This window comes from Cheilinus undulatus, linkage group 8, assembly GCF_018320785.1.
Source record: "Cheilinus undulatus linkage group 8, ASM1832078v1, whole genome shotgun sequence".
Lineage (NCBI taxonomy): Eukaryota > Metazoa > Chordata > Actinopteri > Labriformes > Labridae > Cheilinus > Cheilinus undulatus.
In genome coordinates this window covers 19,536,587-19,560,565 of record NC_054872.1, presented here as the reverse complement: position 1 = coordinate 19,560,565, position 23,979 = coordinate 19,536,587, and the positions used below count along the sequence as shown (strand labels likewise).

The following is a 23,979-nucleotide window of genomic DNA, read 5'->3' as shown; positions in this document are numbered from 1 at the left end:
GAATTTTCAAATTTACCTATTTACAAAAAAACTGAAAAAAAGAGTAAAGCACATTAATATTTCTTGATTAATATGTCAAATTATAGTTATTTACTGGCATTCCTGAACAGAAAAATTAGTTTTAGTGTTTGAATGTTATGCTTGATTCATTTCTGACTTCTCAGAGAAGCCCAGTGAGCCGGCTCAAATTTGGGGGAATTCAGTTTGAAATTCCTCATTCCTGTTCAAAATGGTAAAACGTGGAGATGAAAGAGTCTGCATTAAAGCACTTCATGATGCTGGATGGTCTTTGAGACAAATATGACAGGTGGTCTAATAAATTTTTTAAGCACTGTATATCCCTGAATATTTCCTGCTACATACTTATGCTAGCTCATCTCAACTACACAAAATTTCAGGTGTTTTTCTAGAGTTTGGTGCATGTGTGAAAACTCCTTTATTGTTGGTAATACATCTCTGGGTTGGAGAAATATCTGCTTTTTCTGATGACTGAATATCAACCAGATGATCTTGTTGAGTCCAGGCTCTTTAAAGAAATCAGAATTTGTCAGGTTCTGTAAAAACTCCCAGCCAAACAGACCAGTCCAAAGGCTGCAGGTGTAAGTCCTACGATCGTATCTTTCCAACACAGATTTCCTTTTTCTTTATCTTTCCCATCTTTATTTTTTGGAATGATCTGATGAAAAATAATCTCCATCATATAAACAACATGAAAAAGAAATCATTCATCTCTGCCAAAGTCCTGAAGTCTCCTTTGTCAATGTAAAAATCTCAAATCAGCAGAAATCTCTATGTCATCTATCACCTGGAGCTTCGCTGTAGCTCCACACTAATACCCTGAGAGCTTCACAGCCCCCAAAGCCACCCACCCAGACAGAACAAGCGCTTAGCATGAGACGATTGCAAGCTTGACAGCAGCACAGTTCAGGTCAGAGGCTTCACTGTGACTTGGAACAAAATTATGACAATCGGCTGTGATTACACAGCACCGGGGCGGGTGCCATAGGGATGACAGGATCACGCACTGGTTGTCACTTGTGATTGCAGCCAACGTTCCTGGCTGGAGCTCCCGGTGAGGATTATTCTTTGTCTGCTGGCAGGAAAGCTACAAGCTGCTGTGCACAAGAGAGCCCCTATTTTTTCTCTTTTGATTCTTCCACCCTTTAGAATTTCCTCTAAAATCTCTAAGTGTACATCAGGGAGCAAAACATATCCTCTAAAGCATATCACTTTAAGTATCTATTGTTTTGTTTTCCAAGTTTTTTTAACCTTTTTTAAGGGACCTAAAGAGTGTAATCAAGTCCATAAGTACTGGTCAAAAAAGTGCATTTCCGGCTGTATATATGTCTCCAAATATGTTTCCGCGACGCTCTTTGTGGTTATCTTTTGTCTGTCAAACACCACTTACTGTACGCTGGGAAATGATCATTATCTGACACAGAAACACCTGTAAATAACAACTGCTCTCCAGTGGTGTGAGGTAAGGGCATAAAAGTTAACAGCAGGATTGTTACAAGCCTTCCCAGTGACTGTAATGAAATCCTTCACACAACAGAAGTCGTATGGATGCATACTTTTTCATTTCTTTGTTCTCCATTAACCACAATAGAAAATATTGCAGGGTAAGGCTAAGACAGTCTGGCCTGTGCAGAATCAACAATGCACAAATACAACAGCATAATCCTCTTTATACTGTAATGTACAGCTTATGTAGTCTTTGTGGCTGCAGTGTACACATCTGTGTTGGCTTTTACTCTCAGACGTCATTCTAAGATTCAGAGCTTAATACAGTCACAACTCTTTCCAAGAACTCTGTTTTCCCTGCTTTTTTGATCCATGGTTGACAGGCTGGTGTAGAGGCCTGTGTTAGGAAGTGATGATGACGCGGGGAAAATCAGTAGTGAGGATCTTTAAAGCTACATCAATTACAGGCATCAGCTTGCACAAGAATGACTGTTTATAACAAGAAACATTCCCACAGGTATGCTCAATGCTTTATACTCTTAGGATATTCTCTTGCACACACAGTCTCTATTTTTCTAGCTACTCTAGCCACTTCTGCTACTGTCAGCCAGCAGACTGGATGAAGCTTTGAAGGACCTCACAACCAGCATAAAGTGACAAAAAGAGAGCAAGCATTATTTTTGCCAGGAGTTTTAACAGTCCAACTGTGTCTTGCCAGAGGACTGTCAACAGAGATGTGGTGCAAGTTTTGAGAGACGGACAAAGAAATGAGTTTCTGAATGGGCCGTATGGATGTAGGTTTATTAGACTGTCAGTCTTTCTCTTTATTCTTGAAAAAAGGAGAAAAAAGAGGGTGAAAAGGATCAACTGAAGAAACTTGTGCTGAACCTGTAGAGATTTATAATGGGCTTTCCCATGACTTATCCCCTACAATCAAAAGTATAAGGTACTTACGCTTAAAGAGGGGCCCAAACCCTTATGTGGCCTCCCACTACTGCACTACTGCAACATTATAACATCTGTCCTTTTAATTGTGTCACCTTTTCTTTCCAAATAACACCGCCACAATTCAAAAAACATTGGTGCATTGTGTAAAATCTAAATAAAAAAGAAGGCAACAATTTGCAAGGCTCGTAAACCCATATTTTATTCACAATAGAACATTAACAACATATTGCTGGTGTTGAGTCAAAACCTTGTATCTCCGTTTTTCATGGTTTTATTTCTTTTTTAAATCATTGCTATTGGTCACCCTTTACATCTCCAACTGGGTTTTGACTCATTTTAAAGCAATAAAAAGTGTCAAAAATAGGCTGAATGTGACCATTCAGTCTTAAGTTATTTGAAAATACAACATTTTCTTCATTTCCTGAAAAGTGATTGTTTTGGAGATACAAGCCCAATGCCCAATGCAAGCTATATCAGGTGCTGAAACTGAGACATTTTTATCATTTCATGAAAAATAGCTCATTTTGAGTTTCGTGGCAGCAGCTCATCTCAATAAAAGGAGGAACAGGGCGAAAATAGCTGGAAAAAATAAGTGGTACTGATAAGAAACAGCTAGAGGAGCATTGTGCAACTAATTAGGTTAATTGGCAGCAGGTCAGTAACATAAGTGGGTATGAAAAGAGCATTTTAGAGAGGTAGAATCTCTCAGAAGTAAAGATGGGCAGAGGATCACCAGTCTGTGAAAATCACAGTCTAAAAATTGTGGAACAGTTTCAAAAAAATATTCTTCAATGTAGAATTTCAAGGACTTTGAATATCCTACTATATATCATACAAAAATTCAGAGACTCTGGAGAAATCTCTGTGAGCAAGGGGCAAGGCTAAAGGTCACTTGGAGAGGTCACTGGAAATCACTGCATGGGCTCAGGAACACTCCTAGATCCAGGACTATTGAGGAGCTAGAATCCTTCATCAGACAAGCATGAGACAACATTCCTCTCCCAGGACTCCAGCAATTGGTCTCCTCACTTCCCAGACATTTACAGGCTGTTGTTAAAAGAAAAGGGGATGTCACACAATGGTAAACATGGCCCTGTCCCCACTTTTTTAAGATGATTTGCTGCCATTAAGTTCAAAATGAGTTAATGATTTCATGGAACGGTAAAATGTTTCAGTCTCATCTGATATGTTGTTCATGTTCTATTGTGAATAAAATATGCTATTCTTGTTGAATTTCTAGGACATTCAAAAAATTAAGAGGGCTGAAAATGCAACTATTTTCTCCTTTTCTTTGAACTCTTTCTATCTGACCAAAGTAAATTTAGATTTTCCTGAGATAACGTCTGACCCTGACCAGCTAAACAGATGTTGAACATGAAGAAAGACGGCTAGTAATTGAGCCACCCTGAAGTTTAGGGTCATGTACGCAGTGACCCATGGCTAAAATTTTGACTAATTACTGACAAAGACTGATTGCCAAATAGCTAGAAAGGGTTACTGTTTTGTGTGTTTGTAATATATGACCACAGCCTTAAGGCCAGTTTCCCCAGCAGAAAGAATTTATAACTACGACAATAAACTAAGACAATAAAGATTTTTATATGTGAAGTCTGGATACTCATATCCAGACTAGTTCGGTTAAAGGAAAGGATTAAGCTAATAACGCTTTCTGTTTTGCCTCTAGTCAGGTTTGATCAGAACACAAGATGCAGACTACTTCCTGAGACCTGTTCCCCGCAGCCTTGCCAAGACAGAGAACTTCACAGCCCCCTCCAGCCACCAGCCACACATCCTCTACAAGAGCGAGAGGACAGCCCCAGGAGAAAGGAGAGGTCATGAGCCTCAGGTGTCCCAGAAGAGATCCACAGATTTAACTTATCACAAATTACACGGACACGCCATCTCCAAGAGATCCACAAACTCAAGGACTGACCCAGACGACAACACGATTAATGGAGAGCAGCAAAAACACCAAAATGGCAACAACAATGACAACAGGCGTGGAGACCAGGTGGAACATCATCACAGAGGACACCACCATGAGAACAACTACAGACACGGGGAGAGGCAGAGGCAACACTTCTGTGGGAGAAGGAAGAAATGTATGTAAGGGCAATTTCTCATTCTAATCCACATGTAGAACATTTTCACAGTATATATCACTCCATCTAAGCCAGATGTTCTGTAATTTACCATTACAACAGGCAAAGTTTGTCCTGATTACTCTAGCAGGTATTGAAACACAAAGCAGAATCTCATTAGCTCACTGCATAATGAATTAAAAATACACATAAAGTTTCACTTTATTAGTTTCACTAATAAGCTGTTCTTTAATAACATGCATAACAAAAGAAGCAGGAGAATGTTTGGGTTGTGTAGCAAAGATGTGCACTAATTATAACACATTGTAATCTGTTGTTTTGTTATTGCTGTTTTCAATAATTTGGTCCTTGAATTGTTTTATTAAAACAAGGCACACCAAGGTTGAGATATTGAAATAAATATTACAACCCCAATTCCAAAAAAGTTGGGTTGCTGTGCTAGATATATATTAAAAAAGAATGCAGTGATTTTAAAATCTCATAAACCCATATTGCATTTATAATAGAACACAAATAACACATCAGATGTTGAAACTGAGGCATTTTACCATCTCATAAAGTTATTAGCTCATTTTGAATTTGATGGCAGCAACACACCTCAGAAAAGTAGGGACAGGGCGATGTTTACCATTGTGTAGCATCCCCTCTTTTAACAACAGTCTCCAGTTGCTGGAGTTTTGTGAGAGCATTGTTGTTTAATGCTTGTCTGATGAAGGATTACCCCTGATCAACAGTCCTGGGTCTTTTTTCCAGATCTTTCATTTTATGGTGCAACAGATGTTTTCTGTTGGTGGAAGGTCTGGAATTGCAGGCAGGCCAGTTCAACACCTGGACTCTCCTACTGTGAGGCCATGCTGTTGTGGTGGATGTAGTTTAGCATGGTCTTGCTGAAATATTCAAGGCCGTCTCTGAAACGCGTTGTCTGGATGGGAGCATATGTTGCTCTAAAACCTCTTTATACTTTTCAGCATTGATAGTGCCTTTCCAGATGTTTAGGCTGCCCATACCATGAGCAACAATGCAACCCCATACCATCAGAGATGCAGACTTTTGAACTGTGCACTGAACTCAAGCTGGATGGTCCATTTCCTCTTTAGTCTGCAGAATATCGCATCAAAAGTTTCAAAAGGGATTTCAACTTTCTATTCATCTGACCACAGAACAGTTTTCCATTATTCCTCAGTCCATTTCAAATGAGCTTTGTTCCAGAGAAGACAGGAAAATGTATTCTTAGCATGGATTTAACCTGCATGTGTGGATGACACAGTGAACAGTGTTGGCAGACAGTGATTTCTAGAGGGGTTTCTGGGCCAAACAGGGATTTCCACTTCAGAATCATGCTTTTTTTAATTCACTGCCGCCTGAGGTGCTGGAGCTCATGAGTATCCCATACTAGCCTTGGTTTTCACAGAATATTTTGATGATTTTCTGTACTATAGATAGTGGGATATTCAAAGTCTTCATGATATTACTTTGATTGGCATTTTTCTGAAATTCTTCCACAATATTTAGATGCAGTTTTCATATATTGGTGAACCTCTGTACCCAGTCATATTACTGAGCTGTTGCCAGTTAACCTAACTAGTTGCAGAATGCTTCTCTAGCTGTTTTTTATTGGTACCACTTACATTTCCAGCCTTTTGTTGCCCCATCCCTACTTTTTCAAGATTTGTTGCTGCTATCAAATTCAAAATTAGATAATATTTTTCATGAAATGTTAAAATGTCTCATTTTGAACATCTGATATGTTGTTTATGCTCTATTGTGAATAAATGTTGTATGGGTTAATGAGATTTGCAAATCCTTGCTTTCTTTTATTTCATTTTACTTTTTGCACAGCACCCCAACTTTTTTGGGACTAGGGTTGTGTAAGATACAAGTTCATATGATATCAATCTTGTTTTTAAAGCAGAAAAAAGCCTGGTTAACAGACTTTTTTCAGCACATGATCACAGTTGAGAAGGGTAAAAAGAAAAGAGTTGGCACCACATATGTCACCTGCCTCCAGATCAGCCAATAGAAAAATTAACTTGCAATAGCTGGGTTTTTACCTGTAGAGGGCGGTAAGCATTTTTAAAGCAGGATGCTAGATTTGGCCCCGAATTGATCAACAACACTTCTAATACCCATATACATTGGTTTTCAGCTGAAAAACATGGTCTTGGGTCTCTTTAACTCAGGAAGGTTTTATTACAGGGTTAATTTAATACACCTGTGTCTGGCAAGTGGGATACTTGCACTTGGATCTTTTTTCACTTCAACCCATAACATTTGGTAATGTAGTATGTATTTTCTTTTGAATATTATGGAGTCATATTTCCTTCAGCAGTTCCTCAAATAAAATTAATAGGCAACACTTAAATTATAAAGTTCCCATATAGATAGATGTCTCATGTTACACCCTTTAGGTGCTATCATCTCCAGATATAACCAAATTAGTCATTTGAGCTCAGAAGAAGTTAAGCCAGATTTGGAGGAATTATCACACCACTTACTGTGACATGGAGGAAAAACAAAGACTGACACAGAATAATAGTTAAATTTATTGACTTTTCCCATTAACTCTGCTGGCAATACACCTCTCAGTGTCTGGGTTGGTTGTTGTAAGTGGGAACACCATCATAAATATGTCACTATCTTTTATGACACTGCAGTGAGTATTAAAGTAAGACCAGCGAAGTTCATTGAGTACATAGAAAACGCAAGCAGTAAGAACAACATGTTGAATCATTTTATAACTTGACTTTAAACTTAAAGGAACCTGTTCAAGATGTGCTGACATTAATACTTTGTTACCTCCTGCTGTGGTAAATAGGACCAGTTATAAATCTCAATGTGTGTATAAACACTAGCATATCTACATGTTGGGTAAATTTCCCCTGAAGTTATCCTAAGGATGGTACCAATTCAAAGGAAGTTTTGACTTGTAACTCACGTGATACTAAAAGGTTTCCTCTGAAGTGGAGTCCTGTTGACATTTTTAAGGAAATTGGTGAAATAATGTGAGACAGGTTAAAAGAAATGTTTTACATTCACTTTACAATGAGAAAAATGTTTACTTTTAAGAAATTAAGATTGGTTAGCATTACCAGGGTCACAGGTGTCCCTTAAGAGTGATCCAGTACCAGCACTATCACCCCTGAGGACCCCAGCTGTGCATCCCCTGTGAAAACCCACTCATGTTTACATTCCCACAGGATGACATCACTGAACACCTGTGCTCAGTTTCAGACAAAAAGCACTTAAGCTGCTCACCTGCTTTCTTCCTGTGTAAGCAAACTTTCTTGTCTTTATCATAGCCAGGCAGTGATGGGTGAAAGTTTTGATAACTAAGGACAACAAAAATCAGAGATTCAAGCTGATTTTGTCACTTCAGCAAAGCTTTTAGGTTATGCTTGTCTTTGACTTGTGTGCACTACTGACGTCATGTTAAAGTGGACATGGCTGTGGGATGTTTTCCCAAAGGAGACGCAGCTTCAAAGGAGAGTTAAGAGCAGAACAGAGATGCACATTTGATTTATCTGACGCAAACCTTCACTTGAAGAGCTATCAAGTTTTCACACTGGGATTCAAAAAATCTTATCTAATCTATGACACACTGACATGCTTTTAGTCAGCTCTTAAAATCAATATTGATAACAGTTTGAAAAGTGCATTAAAACAAGAAAACTAATATTTGAATTACTGCTAATTGGGAATCTAGATAAGCCAATTTTCCCACATGATTTAGCATTTGTTTTGTCTGCACAACGTGAAATTAATCCAATGTTTTTGAAAAACTGCCATGGTTGCAAAGTTGATTTGCTCTAGCATGTATAGCTAAAAGATAAAGAAAATGTATACATTGCCTATAGAAGTATTCACCCCCTTGAATGTTAAGGTCACCATAATGCGGACTTATTAAGTCAAAAAGGGATCACATTCTATCATATATTTGTTATTCCAAGTCTTGAACAATTAAATTAAGCAGTTTAGCTCCTTTGTTGCAAACCAACATATGGATATATTAACAGGAAATAATATTAAATAGATTTGACTGTATGGGACACCCCTACAGCCATACTGAATTCATCCTTAACTCAATGGTTGCCGAGCACAAAGACTGCCAGGTAAAACAAAAGAAAAAGAAAAAAATGCATATGGTTTGCAGTATATCCATGACATCAGTTCATGAAAGAAATGGTGTAGTTAATCATCTATAATAGCTGTCTGCTTTTTGCCAGAATTACCAGCAGGCAAAGCTATTGGCTAAATGTTCTCTTCAAATATTGCACAACATAATAATGTGTGGGAAGGAAGTGTTGTATATTTATAATGGGGGCTCTGACTGATATTATATGCACAGTTGTTTTTTCTATAATTAATCACCTACAGCCCAACATATTGTAAAGCAGTTTGCTCTTAATCACTTTGACTCCATAGCCATGGTGTGATCCATAAAGTTCATTTAGCTTTGTTCAATAGTTACAGCACCTTTTTCCTTGGAGAAATAGTTAATTATTAATCAAATGTTCTATTTCCTGTTTTATTCAGACATGCCCAAACCTCCAGAGGGTGATGTTTTTATCCTGCCAGATGAGTACAAGTTCATCCCCAGGAACAAAAGAGCCGTGCTGATGAAGAACCAGGGTAACCAGAGGCTAAACGTTGAGATGCTGGTGGTAGTGGACAAAAAGATGATGGAGAGCCACGGCCATGAGAACATTACAACATATGTTCTTACTGTGCTTAACATGGTGAGGAAAGCCTGATTGTAAGTAGAGCTGGACATAATAAGAGCTGTCTGTTTTTGTGCTAATATGTTGCATGAGGCCTATAAGCCATTCTAGCAGCCTGGTCCTGTTGATAACTATATTTGACACAGAGGCTGCGTTAACGAAATATTCTCCGTCATTGATGGATTTTTTTGAAGGATGACGGAGAATTTTGAAGGCTGTCTGTCATTTTGACGGACTGGAATGATGAGGATGACCTTGCATTTCAGCGCACTCACACAGACAGATTCATAGACCTTTTCCATTTTGCGCACACTGTTAAGGAGGTTATTTAATCTATTAAAAAATCTTGTAGCCAGTGGGCTCTCTCACTGACCTCGACACCATAGATTAGTGAAAGCGTGTCAGTCTCTGTGCTGACAGCGCATTGAGAGGCTGCTGCAGGTGTCTCAGTACGTCAGAGAGGGATACAGGTCAGCATGCAGAGTTAAGGCCTTTGCACAATCAGTCTGTTTCATGCTGTTCTAATCATGTCTTCACACTGGCGCCGAAATTGTCGTTTTTTGTCATTCCTTTTTTCAGAACCGGTTCGATTTTATGCAAAATTTCATACCAGTCCAAGTCATTTAAAGAGGGGGTATTATACTTTCCCTATTTTTAAAATATAAATATAAAGTCACAATGTTTGGTGTCCATACTTCACGTCTGCAAATTTTCAAACCGCAAGATAAACGTATGTGGCAGTAATCTTGGAGTTAGAGTGTAAACTGATGAAAACGGTTTGTTGGAAATCTCTCCGAGATCTCTCAGAGACAAGATTTCGATGGAGCGAACTGATGAGGTCATCGCAATAGGATCTCATGAATAGTTTGTCTGTGCTTCCGGCAAAGTGGAACAGACCGCCCCCACAAGGCCTTTTAGCCATTTAGCCATTTAAGTAGCACAGTAATTAAACACTTACCAAACAGATACGTCCCGCTGTATCCTTCGCTGCTGCTGGTTTTCTTCCCCCCTCTCTCGCCAAACTATCAGGATCAGACTCCGGGTCTAACACACAGGAACGTATATCAAAATTCACTATATTTTACTCAGTCGAACCAGTTCATTCAAAGTTTACAAGTACTAGCTTAGTGTGAGAAACATGAGGAGTTTTTTTGTGCTGTAAACCATGTTAAGCTACTGCATGGGTATCAGAGAGATGGTGTAAAGCTTTGAAAAACGGCATAATACCCCCTCTTTAAATGCGTGATTGATGTTTCAAAACAGTTCCCACTGTTTCCACCTAGCTTGCTCATCCCTGCTCGACCCTCCCCTCTCTCTCTCTCTCACCAAAACCTCTCTTCAAACACCGTAGTTTGCCAGTTTATTACGTGGACATCAACCATGTAAATATAGCAGATAAAGGCATACGTTTGAAGCCTACTCACAGGTCATAACAGACTGAATTAAAAAGTTGTTCTCTATCTTCAACTTGTCTCAGCACTATGACGCATGAGCTGTGCTGTATGAAGCTCTCTGTCAGCATGGATGGATCCAGCAGGATTTTCAAGACGTGACAGAGACATAGGCTCGCAGTACGAAACAATTTTCCACATTCTAAAAATGTTCGCAGTCAAGGAAACTACAAACGCACCTGACTCAGTGTGCAAGATCTGAGTGTGTCACGTTTTTATCAGATTACGACTCCTGTGGAGAAGACAAAAATGTGCAGGGCTCCACAGTGCAGCCTTTTAACAACTTGTTATCAGCTATGGTCATCAAACTACAACATCTCGACATTAAAAATAATTTGAAAACTGTACGTGATATCTTAAATATCAAAATCACTTCATAGTTGCTTGCTTGAAGACGGGGATTGTGTTCCACCATCACTGTGTAAAAATGAGGAGTAAACGCTGTGCTGCTGTGTCTTTAATGGCATTTCTCTCAATTCCATTAAAAATGCGTAACCTCAAAGATTGTCCTATAAATATAAGTTGGGAAAGGGTGCTTCATTAATTAAACACTACTACTAAAGTCATATTGAATTATGTTATATTACAAATATTAAAGACAAAATTATAATGACGGATTGTAAAAATGGTATTGGTAATGGTAACAGAACTTTTGCGACCCTTTCCGTCAAAATGATGGACAACAAAAAAGTCCCGCACAACCTCTGATTTTACACTAATATAAAAATGTTTCCAACTTCATTTAATGACTAAATAACGTTTCAAAATTTACATGTTGTATCAAATGTGTATATTGTTACCAGTAGTATGCTAGCATGAAAAAGTCAGAAGAGAGAATGTTAGCTTGTGCAGCCCCAGAAAGTATGAAGCTAAACTGTCTACACTGGGGTAATAACACCAAACACAGAACAAAAAATCTACTTTATTGTAAAATATTAAATAGTTGAAATTATTGACTACAGTAAATAAGAGGATTACTTCTATTTGTGCCGGGACTTTGTTTTCTCTGTTTTTAGCTTTTAGCTAAATTTAGCTGTGTTTTTTATACCCCTCTAATGAGATTCTCCCGTTGGTCAAACCCAAAAGTAAGATGTTTTTCTACTTGCTGACTTTTAAAGTTCAGCTTCATGTAGGAAGTGAGAAAAGCCTGATTGTTAGTAGAGCTGGACAAAATGACAGCTTAAAAAAATAGGAATGTCTGTGTTGTGCTAGCACAGGTTAGCTCCTGGAAGCCCATAAGCCATGCTGGCAGCCCAGTCTTGATAATAACATTAGTCCCTCATATAAAAAAAAAACGTTTATGTTCCCCACTTCATTTTATGACTAAATACCTACTTTCTAAATTTGACGTATGCTAATTAAAGTGTCTGCACTGGGCTAATAACAGCAGACATACAACAAAAAATCAATACTTCATTGTAAGACATTGTATTGATAGTTGTCATTATTGACTGCAATAAATAAGATGATTACTTTGATATGTGCCAGGATTTTGTTTTCTCTGTTTTTACCATGCCAATGTTAGCATTTAGCTAAATTTAGCTGTGCTCTTTAGAACCCTTCGATGAGATGCTCCTGTGGCCTGAACCAAAAAGTAAGATATGTTTCTCTACTGGCTAACTTAAGCACTGTTTTATGGAAGAAAGAAGTGTCAGTGCATTAATTTAAAAATACACATAATTCTGAGAGGATCTAACAAAGTTCAGAAAAGCTATATGCCACTAAGTAAGTCTATTTTCTACCATGAAATGATGTTTTGGCATGTTATATGAAATTTAAGCATGACTTTAGAGGTGTTTGATAAAGTTTGTAAACATCAGTTAAAACTTCATATGGATGCTACGCACATTCACTGAAAGTTTACCAAAGCTCAGGTTTTGTGAGAAAGAGCATATCTAACACATGAAACTGATATCTATGTGAGATCACAGTCCTCCCCCCATCCCGCCCCTCTCAACTGATCTGCTTGCAAATTCCGTCACCCTCGTTTTGCTACTTAATGACTGACTGACAAATCCAAAGATAATCCATCTATTTTGAAAACATAGTCCCCTTTAGTAGACACCAAGCTAGAGCGGTCACAGCCCGCCTCGTAGGAGTCACCTAAATACGGTATGGAGTTTCACAGAAAACACCAAAGCCCCTTCCCCCTGCATGCCAGGTCTCATGGGTGTTAAAAGGCTTTTTAATATTTGCTGAGAATTAAATATGATAGCATTTGCTCTTTGCAACAGAAAATGCTTTGTGATTACTAATCTAACAAAAACACTTCACATTTTGTAACACAAAACACTGAAGCTCTATGGAAACTGGTGAATGTTATTTTTACAGGCCAATTAGAACAATCTGTTGAATTGTGCTTATCTGAAACTCTGTCAAACGCTGGCGTCCAGGAAATCTTAGCTTAAGTAAGTGGTTTTGATTGCCTCTTTGACCTCCAAATTTCGCTCCAATTCGTTAACAGACCACAGCCATGTATCTTCCCATGAGTCAGTGCAGAGGAAGACCAAACATCGGTAACATAAGGAACGAATGAGAGTGTTCCTGAAGAGAAAAAAAGGCTTAGTGAGTGGCACCTGAGGTATTCATAGGGCCCGAGAGAAAGACAGAGAGCGAACAAGAGCAATAAGATCAGGAGTCCACTTTCAAAGCCAAAACTGTTATGATTGATGGTCAGATATCCGTGTGAGTACGAGACGCTGAATTGGAAACAGCAGTTGTGGCTGTCAAACATCACTGATAGCATCAAAAGGGCTTAAAGGTGTTATTTCTACAGGAATGCCAAGGTGTGTTCACTCATATATTTGACACAAACCTCTCTATTGTATGTGTCCACATGGTGTAAGACGTTTTAGATTAGACAGGCTGTATTAAAGACATGAATGCATAACTTAAGTTATCTAAGCTTGACCACCTATTAAAAAATATTTTTAAAAAACAGCTCTCATTTTATATATTTTTATGGAATTCAAGAAACACAAAGAAAGTACGATTTGGAAACTTTTATCCAAAAGTCTGTTGTACATATTGGTTTCCAGCAATAGAGGAATCGTAAACATTTGTTTTTGTTGTTTAAGATTTATTTTTGGGCTTATTGTGCCTTTATTGATAGAGGAGGACAATGGATAGAGCCGGCAACAGGGTTGAGAGAGCAGGGAGAGACATGCAGGGAAGGGCACAGGCCAGATTTAAACTCGGGCTGCCCATGTACATGGGGCATGCCTTAAACCACATACCTTAGGCCATCTGCACGCTACATTATAAACATTTGTATGCAATGGTTTAAACTAACTTGTATGCTTTAAGAATTTTATCTCAGAAACTTCACATTGCTTGCTAGTGTTATTGTAATTCATACACAAAAACACATTACTTACCCGTGAGGATAGGTGCAACAGGAACTCAAGACAATACAGTTTAAAGACTGAGAACTGTGTCTGACTGAATTTTAAGATAAACCATAAAAATGTTTCTCATTACTTTTAGTCTCAGGATTCTTAAGACAGAAGCAAATATGGGATTCTATAATGAAGCTAGGCTTTTTGCATAATCCACCCTGCTAAAGTCTGATTAAAGAGTGCAGGGGGAGTTAGCATCTTCAGTTCTCCCACTAGATTTGTAGTTAATACAGATTACAACATTACAGTCTACAGTCATCGATGACATGACTTGGAAGTAGCGATAAAGAGATACAAGGTGCATGGAAGAGGTAGCTGGGGTGGAGGGGTTTGCAGCGGTCACACAGAAACAACTGACAGCGGAGGAGAGGAGAACAGATTTTAAAATATGATAGCAGTAGGATGAGAGAGGGACTTTTTTAAACAGATTTTGATATTTGAATGACATAACCTGTTTGTTTTACTCCAAAATAATACTTGAAATGTAGACAATCCAATCAAAAAGCTGTGTTGGACAAAAGGGAGGAAACACTCTCCTGAACTTCAGAATTAGGCTTCACAAAGTAAATGTGGACAAAAATAATAATTTTGCCTCTCTGTCTGCTAGGTGTCAAGCCTCTTCAAAGACGGTACAATCGGAGGGAACATCAACATTGTGATCGTGGGCCTTGTGCTTCTGGATGAAGAGCAGGTGACTATTACAAAGCCTTTAAGCATTATGAAGAAGAAGCAACTGAATGTCCAAAAAGGGGCCTTTTTAAACAGAAAAAATGCATTTATCTAAATATTTGTATTAGTTAACAGGCAGAATTCAGCCCTTTATATTTCTATGGTCTCTAAGTACAGTTAAGTGATAGTGGTGAAAGCTTGAGGGCATAGTAATACAGCTCATTTGTTTGTTTATTTGTTTCCATGCCCTGAAGGTCTAGATCTCCTTGTTCTTCCAGAGATTTTCCCGCGGTGATCCTAACTACTAAGGACTTTTACAGTGGTTAATTATAGGTTTAGCATTTCCTTGGGCCTTTGCCAGATAGAGTAGGGAAATTCTCGAGGAGTTCAGGAGAGGAAAGGACAGCTTTGGTTTAAGAGAAAAAAAAGGAACAAGAGGAGTTGAAACGGAAAGAAAGGGGGATAATGTCAGAGAAAAAAAGGAGGAATTCTGGTTTCCTTCCACCTGTGAAGTTAATAGATCTAGATCTTTCTTAAGAGGAAACTATCAGCTCAAGGAATGCCAAAATTTACAAAAATGTCCCACACTGTTGTCCTACTAGCAGAACACTTTATAAATGTCCCTGCTTAAATCTACATGTTGTCTTTAATATTAGTCTAAAGCAGACAGTTACAACATTTGATTTGACTGAGATTTTTGGGATTAAATTGATAGCATGCTGCCAAAGTACTTCCTTTAATAGAGAAAACATTGTCCCTCTGCCTGCCTCCTTTATCTGCTTTATCTCACAGGATGGCTTGGTGATCAACCACCATGCAGACCACACACTGAACAGCTTCTGCCATTGGCAGTCTACGCTCGGAGGCAGGGAGGGGCGGCACCACGACCACGCCATCCTCCTCACAGGACTCGACATCTGCTCATGGAAAAACGAACCCTGTGACACTCTCGGTAAATCTTCTCCTCCCTCTCAACATTAAAAAGATCCAAAATAATTCAAGGAAGATTAGAAATACTGATCCAAATTTTAGAAAAATGTCACAATTAATTTTTTTTTTCTCTCAATTTGTACTAAATACTTCAACTATAATAACAGTAATAATATTAATTTTTTTTTAATAGCACCTTTAAAACCACAGGCTTACACAGTGTTTTAGCATACAAGAAAAAGCAGCATTGAAACAGCAAGAGATGATAAAACAATAACCCAACTGAAAAAGTAATCCAACCATCACAGGAGCCTTAATGAGAACCATTTCAAGAACTCAGGCAACACAAGAACCTAGCAACATGAATGGAAACCAGGGGCGCTTGATGTAAGTTTATGTTGCAAGTAAACGAGACAAGAACAATGGAAAGAGATGAAATCAAATTAAAACACAGAGAGACAATACAGAAGTAAAGTGATGAGACGGCATGAGAGCAATAACAGAAGTTGAAAGAGTAAAAAGATATAAAGGCAGTAAAAAGAAGGTAAAGTAATGAGTAAGGTAGTAAAAACTATGGAAATTTAAATAAAACTACACAAGCTATGTTAGGAAATAAAAGCAGAGAACGGAGATGGGAGCATTAATAAAAATATAATGAAAGCCATAACAAACAAAAGCTTTAAAACAGAAGTTAAGCCAGATTTAAGCTTCTACCTCAAAGCTATGCCGTAGCCTAAACTGTAGACCCGCATAGCCCTTAACCCTTAACCCTAGGCAAGAGTCTTCACATGTAGTTGACCTGCACCTCCTTAAATGTATAACAATTTCAAAATGAAAAATACTTCAAGCTCTTTGATTGGTCTGCTGGTTATCATTGCTGACTGCCAATCTCCGAGTACATCTACAGGCATACTGTGTGTACTCTGGTGTGAGATAAATGACTGCAGACTGCAATACAACTTGTCAAGTTTACTATGAAAATATCAGTTGTTTATTTCTTCATCCATGTCTCTTAGTGGCTGAACGAGTACAAAGCATTTCCCCATCCACTGGTTTCCATTTCCTCCAATATCTCAACTCTGTTTTCTTTGCAGTAACTACTGCTCAATATTTATGAGCGAACATAATACACTTATTTTCGGTGGCCATGGTTTCTTTTGCACAATAAATCAGGAAATGTTGCAGTTGGACTGGAAACAGGCAAAAATTGCACTGAAGAATAGCAGAGTATCACAGAGTGGTGTAGCCCAGTGTGGCTTAGCTACAGTGTTAACTGAAAGCACATGTACAAACCAGGCTTAAAAGCAACAAAGGAAAGTAAAAATAAGTCAACTAAAATGAATTAGAAATATGAAGAATAAAGATTAAATAAAAAAAACTGCAAAAGTACTCAGAGAGTGCAGACCTCCACCATTAGCCCTAACTCCCAATAGTAAAGAATCCTTTAAAAAATTCCTGGAACCAGATGGTGATCTGGATCAGTCCCAAAATCTAATCAGTTCTTCCTTATGCCATTTCTGACATTTCCTGAAAATTTCATCAAAATCCATCCATAACTTTTTGGGTTATGTTGCTAACAAACTAACAAACAAACAAACAAACTCACCTGATCACATAACCCCCCTTTTGCAGCTATTACAGCCTCCACTCTTCTTGGAAGGCTTTCTCAAGATTTTGGCATGTTTCTGTTTGAATTATTGCCCATTCATTCTGTAGAGACTTTATGAGGTCAAGCACTGATGGTAGAAGAAGGCCTGCCAATCTCCATTCCAGTCCATCCCAAAGGTGTTCAGTGGGATTTAGGTCAGAGTTCTGTGCAGCCCAGTCAAGTTCTTCCACTTCAAACTCATCAAACCATTTCTTTACAGTCCTTGCTTTGTGCGCTAGGGTTCAGTCATGTTGGAAAGGAAAAAGGCCTTCCCCTTTGTTGCCACAAGGTTGGAAGCATAGCATTGTCCAAAATGTCTTGTTATGCTGAAGCATTGAGATTGCCCTTCAATAAGAGGCCCAGCCCAGACCCTGAAAAACAACCCTTTGCCATTTTCCTTTCCCACCAAACTTCCCAGTTGGCACACTGCAGTCAGGCAGGTACTGTTTCCCCAGCATCTGCCAAACCCAGACTTGCCCATCTGACTGCCAAACAGAAAAGTGTGATCTGTTACGCCACAGAACATGTCCACTGCTCCACTTTACACCACTCCGTCTGAAGTTTGACATTGGATTTGATGATGTGAGGATTGTATGCAGCTGCTCAGTCATGGAAACTTATTCCATAAAGCTCCCGCTGCACAGTTCTTGAGCTTATATTAATGCCAGAACTCTTCAGTTATGGAATCAAAAAGTGTTGGCAACTTTTACACAGTAGTCATTGACCCCTCTATTTGGTTTTATGTGGTTTTCCAGTTCCTTGCTGAGTTGCTGTTGCTCCTAAACGCTTCCAATTTCTAATAACATCAGTTACAGTTGACTGTCGAATATCCAGCAGGGATGAAATTCATGTAAATAACTGGTCTTATTGCAAAAGTGGCATCATTCACAGTACCACACTTGAAGTCACTGAGCACTCCAGAACGACCCATTTTGTATCACAATTGTTTGCATATGAAGACTGCATGGTTAGGCGCTTGATTTTGTACACCTGTGGCAACAGGTCTGATTGAAACACCAGAACTCAATAATTAACAGGCTTAGCCAAACATTTTTGTCCTTATAGTTCATTAGAATATAACAACTGTTATGCCATCTGCCCTTAGTATCTATTTGTTTATCATCCTTGATATATCTATTTAAGTGAGGTTTTTTTTACCTCTATTTCTGAAAAGATGGCTCTGTCCTCTGTCACACTGCACAACTGCTGGTTGCATCAGCCAGGCCAGATGTTTAAAAAGTGTGCATTTTTCGGATCAATTCAGCATTACAGTATATTTAGCTGATTTGAAAAAGGGTTACTGTAATGGCACAAAACATGAGCCAATTTGAAACATTCATTGGCTCATTGACTATAGAAAACCGTTCTATATAAAATAAAATGCTTCACTGCGGATGAAGCACCAAAAGAATACTCATACCACCACTGTAATCATGTTTTCACTTAAATCATTGAACATTCAGAGCCCTTTAGCTATCATCTGCACAGAACAGTCTCCTCTCCTTTAAACAAACACAGTCATTGTGACTGTACGCCATCGAACAAACTAACAACAGCTTGTTTGTGGTAATGACCATGCCAACACAGTGTTGTCTTCCCCACGGTGAGAAAAAACCTTCCTTAATGTGTTCCTGAGAAACACCGAGTGACGCACACTCAAACACACATGTGCAAGGAAGCACACACTTCCTTCAAACCCCAGACTTAAGTTTTGACTTCAAAGTGCTGAGGCTAGCATTAGCTGCAGTTCAAAGGTCTGTGAGTACATGTGTGAGTTGGTGTGTGCGCAGTCAAAAACGAGTACGCTCTGACTAAATCCCAAAGGTGCAATGCAAAACGAGCAGACATGCTACCAGTCAGTATATAACACAGTTTATTTGCATTACTGTAAAAGCCCTGTTCCTTAATGTTTTCCTCCATCTATCAAAAGCAGTGTAAAATATCAATGATCTACCTCTTTGCTGACACAAAAAACTAAACTAAATGTTCGTTCTCACAGTCAATCTGCCTGCTAATGTTTAAAATCCTCATACACATTAGTTATGTACATGGGAGCATTACTTTGGGGTTGTGCGCTCTGTAACACATGACTTAAAGCTGTAAAATAACAAAACACAAGACTAAATTCTCCTTCAGACACTGAGACAAAAACATTAAGGGCAGCCCCTATGGGTATTATCCTTTTTGATTGAGCCAGGGGGGCCGTGTGTGTAAAAGTGAGGAAGAAAGAGGCATAAAGGGAGCAGAACAGTAAAGGGAGTTTAATAGACAATGAGAGATATGAGGAAGAAGTGAAGACAGACTGAGAGTGTTTAAAAGTGAAGTCAAAGGTAGCAGGGGGATCCAGGAATGTTCCCACAGAAACTCATATTTAAACATATGGAGGAGGTTTAACCTAGTTATGCAGTGTTTGATATTTCTTAAGCACTCAGTCCAAAAGTAGTCATAGTAGATGAGATATCTGCAGTGACTGATGAAATAATTGAGGTTTGATGTTGTCTTTGTCTTTGGTTTTGCAGGATTCGCTCCAATTAGTGGGATGTGCAGCAAGTACCGGAGCTGTACCATCAATGAGGACACAGGCCTGGGTCTGGCATTCACCATTGCTCATGAGTCAGGACACAAGTAATGACTTCCAAACCTTGCATTATCTATTGTTACATGCACAATATCCATTCAGATCAATTATCATTATTATTAGAGCGTCTAACCTCACAGCTTACATGGATGATAAATATAGTAATCCAGCTAAGAGGTGGGCACACATGCAGCAAGTATTTCACCTCGATAAAAACATTTTGGCTCATTCACACTCCAAGCTTTTTTTTTTTCTCTGTCCATTCACATTGTTTTTCAAAATGCCCCCTGAATCAAACTCCACCGTTCATTCAGTGACTTCACAAACAAAAGTGTCCCAAATCTGATTGGAAAAACTCAGATTTCAATAAGCTTTATGCTTTTTAAACTATAATTAAAAAGTTAAATTTGAGTCAAAAACATTCACATTTTGCACACAGCGTGTGCTGTCCATGTTAATGCAAAATTGCATTAACATGGACAGTGTTGTCCCACCTCCACTGCTTGCTAAAAATTGAGGTTTTCCTTTTGTTTGTTTTGTGAATGAGCATAACTAACACTCTAGATGTTACTCCTCTGCTTCTCCCCTTGCTGAACACCAGAGATCTCATTCTCTTTTGCTCTTTAACTGGACTATGGATCATTTTTATTATAGCATTGCTGATCTCTATAAACTTGGGAGAACAGCTCGTATGTATTTGCCTTTCAATTACTGAGACATTAAAAAATCCAGAGTTTTTAGTTGTCTCTGAAAAATACATTTTGTCAACTCTGACCTATTTTGCTTTGCTTCTGCCATGTTTCCATCCATTTAGGCAGTAATAAAGCAGAAACCCTGGGGTGGGGTGGATATGCATAGAAAGACTAATTTTACCCAATTTAGGAAGAAATAAGCAGTACATAGGATTGCATAACTGAGCAAAGCTAATGGATTGACCAGATTCCACGTCTGTCGTCAGGTGGATCCATCTTACAAAGCTTCAAGCTGAAACTCTTATTTGCAGTCAAAGACTGACTGGACCAATCAGTGCAATTTGCGGAGAAAGCAGTGGTAGCTACAGGTGTGGTTTAGTTGTACTACTGGTAAACAATAGTGGCCAATGAAGAGATTAGCAGCTATGTGACAGTTTTATCAGACCTGGGCAACAGCTCCTTGTTAAAAGAAGGGAAAAGAACCAGACTGAAGTGTTCTTGGTGGAAAAGATGTTTTTGCTCTTTGCTCATCTGGCTTTGGAAAGAGCTTAATTCACCAAATGGCTCCACTGATAGCAAAGAATTCTGTGTTGATATGAGAGTGGCTGCCACCCAGTGTCCAAATCTGGGTCAAAAAAGCAACTGGAATTGTTTGATGCTTTGATTGACGTTTTGAGGTCTTGATTGAGGCTCAATCAAGTCCAGCTTCCCTTTTTGACAAAGTTTTGAACTATCATGACCTCAGTGAAAGAGAACCTAAACAGACACCTACTGTGTCATTGTCATTGTGATAGAAGGAGCATTTGTCCATTTGCTCTCCTTTTTTTAAAGTTTCAACATTTCCCAAATAGGGAAATGTGTTGATCTGGAAGTAAAAATCCCATTCATTTTTTCCATAGCAGATTTCCATAGCTACCTAAAAATAAAAGGATGGTATATGCTCCCGTAGAAGACAAAAGTTTTTAAGATATCTTCTTTTTAGGAAAAGCATAGTTTATTCACAAAGTCAGCCAATGATTCAACAGTACCCACAATACTACAGCGTGACAAGCGACGTATCTGAATGGTGGGGCAATGGAAATGTCTACCAAGCCCGTGAATGATGGCTGTCAGCTGGTGATACCGTCCATGCATACTGCTGTAGTATGAGGTGATATGTATGCAAACTACTATATATCAAGACATCATTTAAAATATAAGTACTACAATACAGATATGTGTACAGAAAGGGTACATTTCAAAGCTTTAAAAATTATTCTCATAATAAAAGAAATGGCAGTGGATTATAGGATACACAGTCTCCTCAGCCTTGCAAAAAAAAAGTATGTATATCCAGTCTTGTTGCTTTTCCTGTTCATCCATTTTCAAATGCCGTTTTTGCACCGATGTAAATGTTTTATAGAACAAATTTCAGTTGCCCGCAAAGCCCACAATGCATTGCGATTTTCCCACTCCACTACTTCACCCTTTCAAGCCCTATAGTTAGCTTTGTTCATGCATTAAACACACGTTGTAATAAGGATTTTGCTAAATGTCCATGGAGGATTTGAAAATTTTACTTCTGGAACCTGAGCTGCCAAAACAGTGGGCAGGTGCTGTTGAGCTCTATACTGTCTATGGGGAGTTGCCCAGATATGCGAAACAGTCTTTCTGGTATGTCAGGTAAGGGTTTACATGGATATTGGCAAAACACCACCCCACACAACTGGAAGTTACTTTTTGAATAGTCAGACTCAGACTGAAGTGTTAAAACGAAACTTTGGAATCAGTTCGTGCTATAATTCAGATTTTTAGTGGTACATGAAAACACAGGTGAAGCACATGCTCAACTGTTAGCTCCTCATTCAAAAGAAGAAATGCCTACAATTAAGAAACAGAAGCCTGTTTATGAAGCTGTAAGAATTCTTTATTAAATGTTATGGTAGATAATCGATAAGTAAAACAACAAATTTGTTTTGCCATAAAGGAACTGACCCTAAATGTAATTCACATTAAGATTGCATAAAACAGACTGGCAGGAAAACCCACTGACCAAAGTGGCAAAAGACAACTTCACAAGAAGCAAAATTCAGAAAAGTAATGGGAAGCTGAGGGGAGAGGCATCAGGCAGGATACCAGGGTCAGAGTTTTTAGAGGGCCTGGAGACAGAGACAGCTGACTCTTGTTCTCTAATTTGCACCAGAACAAACCAATCTGGAACCAGGGAGACAGAAAGACACAGAAACAGACGTCACCACCTCAGTGGTCCTGCAGGCACCACAAAGTACAAATTTCACATGCGTCAGTGAAGTTAAACCTATGTTTTCATGCATTTTCTTTGATCTCCTTTTGCAAAAAAATATATAGAATTTTAAAGTTTCCATTTACATACCCATAAAATGCAAAGTAATACAATGATAGCTTGCTATGATTTCTGTTTACTTACTCTTGCTATTGTAAAGCACATGCTAACGTTAATTTTCTTTGTTCCCCAGTTTTGGGATGGTCCATGATGGTGAAGGGAATGTTTGTAAGAAATCTGAGGGCAACATCATGTCTCCTACTTTAGCCGGTCACAATGGCGTCTTCTCCTGGTCTGCCTGCAGCCGACAGTACCTCAGCCGCTTCCTCAAGTAAGCAGCCACATTTCCTTTTACTGCAAAACTTCTTGTTGTGGTGACCACTGCTGAGAGATTGGATTTAAGAAGCTGGTGACTAAGAATGACATTAATGGGGACTTCTATTTGAAGTGTCCTATTAGGTTTACAGGACATAACATCACATCCACATGGCATATTGTTTAGTAATGAGCAAATCCTCATGCAAACTTTTCTTAAGTGCTCATGCAACAAAGACATAAAGCTCTGTATCAGTTTATACAACCAAATTATTAAAGCATGAGTACCCCCGAAGTGCCTTTAAACATGCATTGTGTTTATATTTCTCTACATGTGTTACTGATAGATGAACATGTGTTGTAGAAAAAACATGTCAGCAGGAGATGTATCAGCTACAAATACTGCTATGATCTAAAGAGTGCTGAGGGAAAAACTAAACTTGTGTAATAACTATTACAGCACAGGCTTTTTTTTCTAAATACAAGGAAAAACAAATCTAACGTGTGAGTGAGAGGCTGAAAAATAGAAGTGACAGTGCAAATAGATGATAGGAGCTGGACTGATGTCTTTCTGTAAGTGTTGTTTTACATGCTGCATGCTGTATGTTCAATATGTAAAGAAGGAAAGAATATGGCAGTGTGGAAAGTTTTGTGCATTCTCTTGCATGCAGCGTGCTAATGCAAGCGAAAATACAAGCATCACAGACACGGTGTCTGGCTGTGTTTCTATGTGTCTGTGCGTGTGTGTGTGTGTTTGTTTGAAACCAGACAATTGAGAGCCAGTA

At 38.6% G+C, this 23,979-nt stretch overlaps 1 protein-coding gene across 1 annotated transcript in view; it reads left to right on the top strand.

Annotated features, from left to right (window-relative positions):
• LOC121514073 (A disintegrin and metalloproteinase with thrombospondin motifs 16) overlaps positions 1-23,979 on the top strand; it is an 88,770-nt gene that overhangs the window by 18,165 nt on the left and 46,626 nt on the right. Inside the window, exons 4-9 of the mRNA XM_041794151.1 lie at positions 4,097-4,514; positions 9,048-9,250; positions 14,689-14,772; positions 15,543-15,702; positions 19,848-19,953; positions 23,073-23,210. Of these exons, the coding sequence (XP_041650085.1) occupies positions 4,097-4,514; positions 9,048-9,250; positions 14,689-14,772; positions 15,543-15,702; positions 19,848-19,953; positions 23,073-23,210 (1,109 nt within the window). The remainder of the gene's footprint in view (positions 1-4,096; positions 4,515-9,047; positions 9,251-14,688; positions 14,773-15,542; positions 15,703-19,847; positions 19,954-23,072; positions 23,211-23,979) is intronic.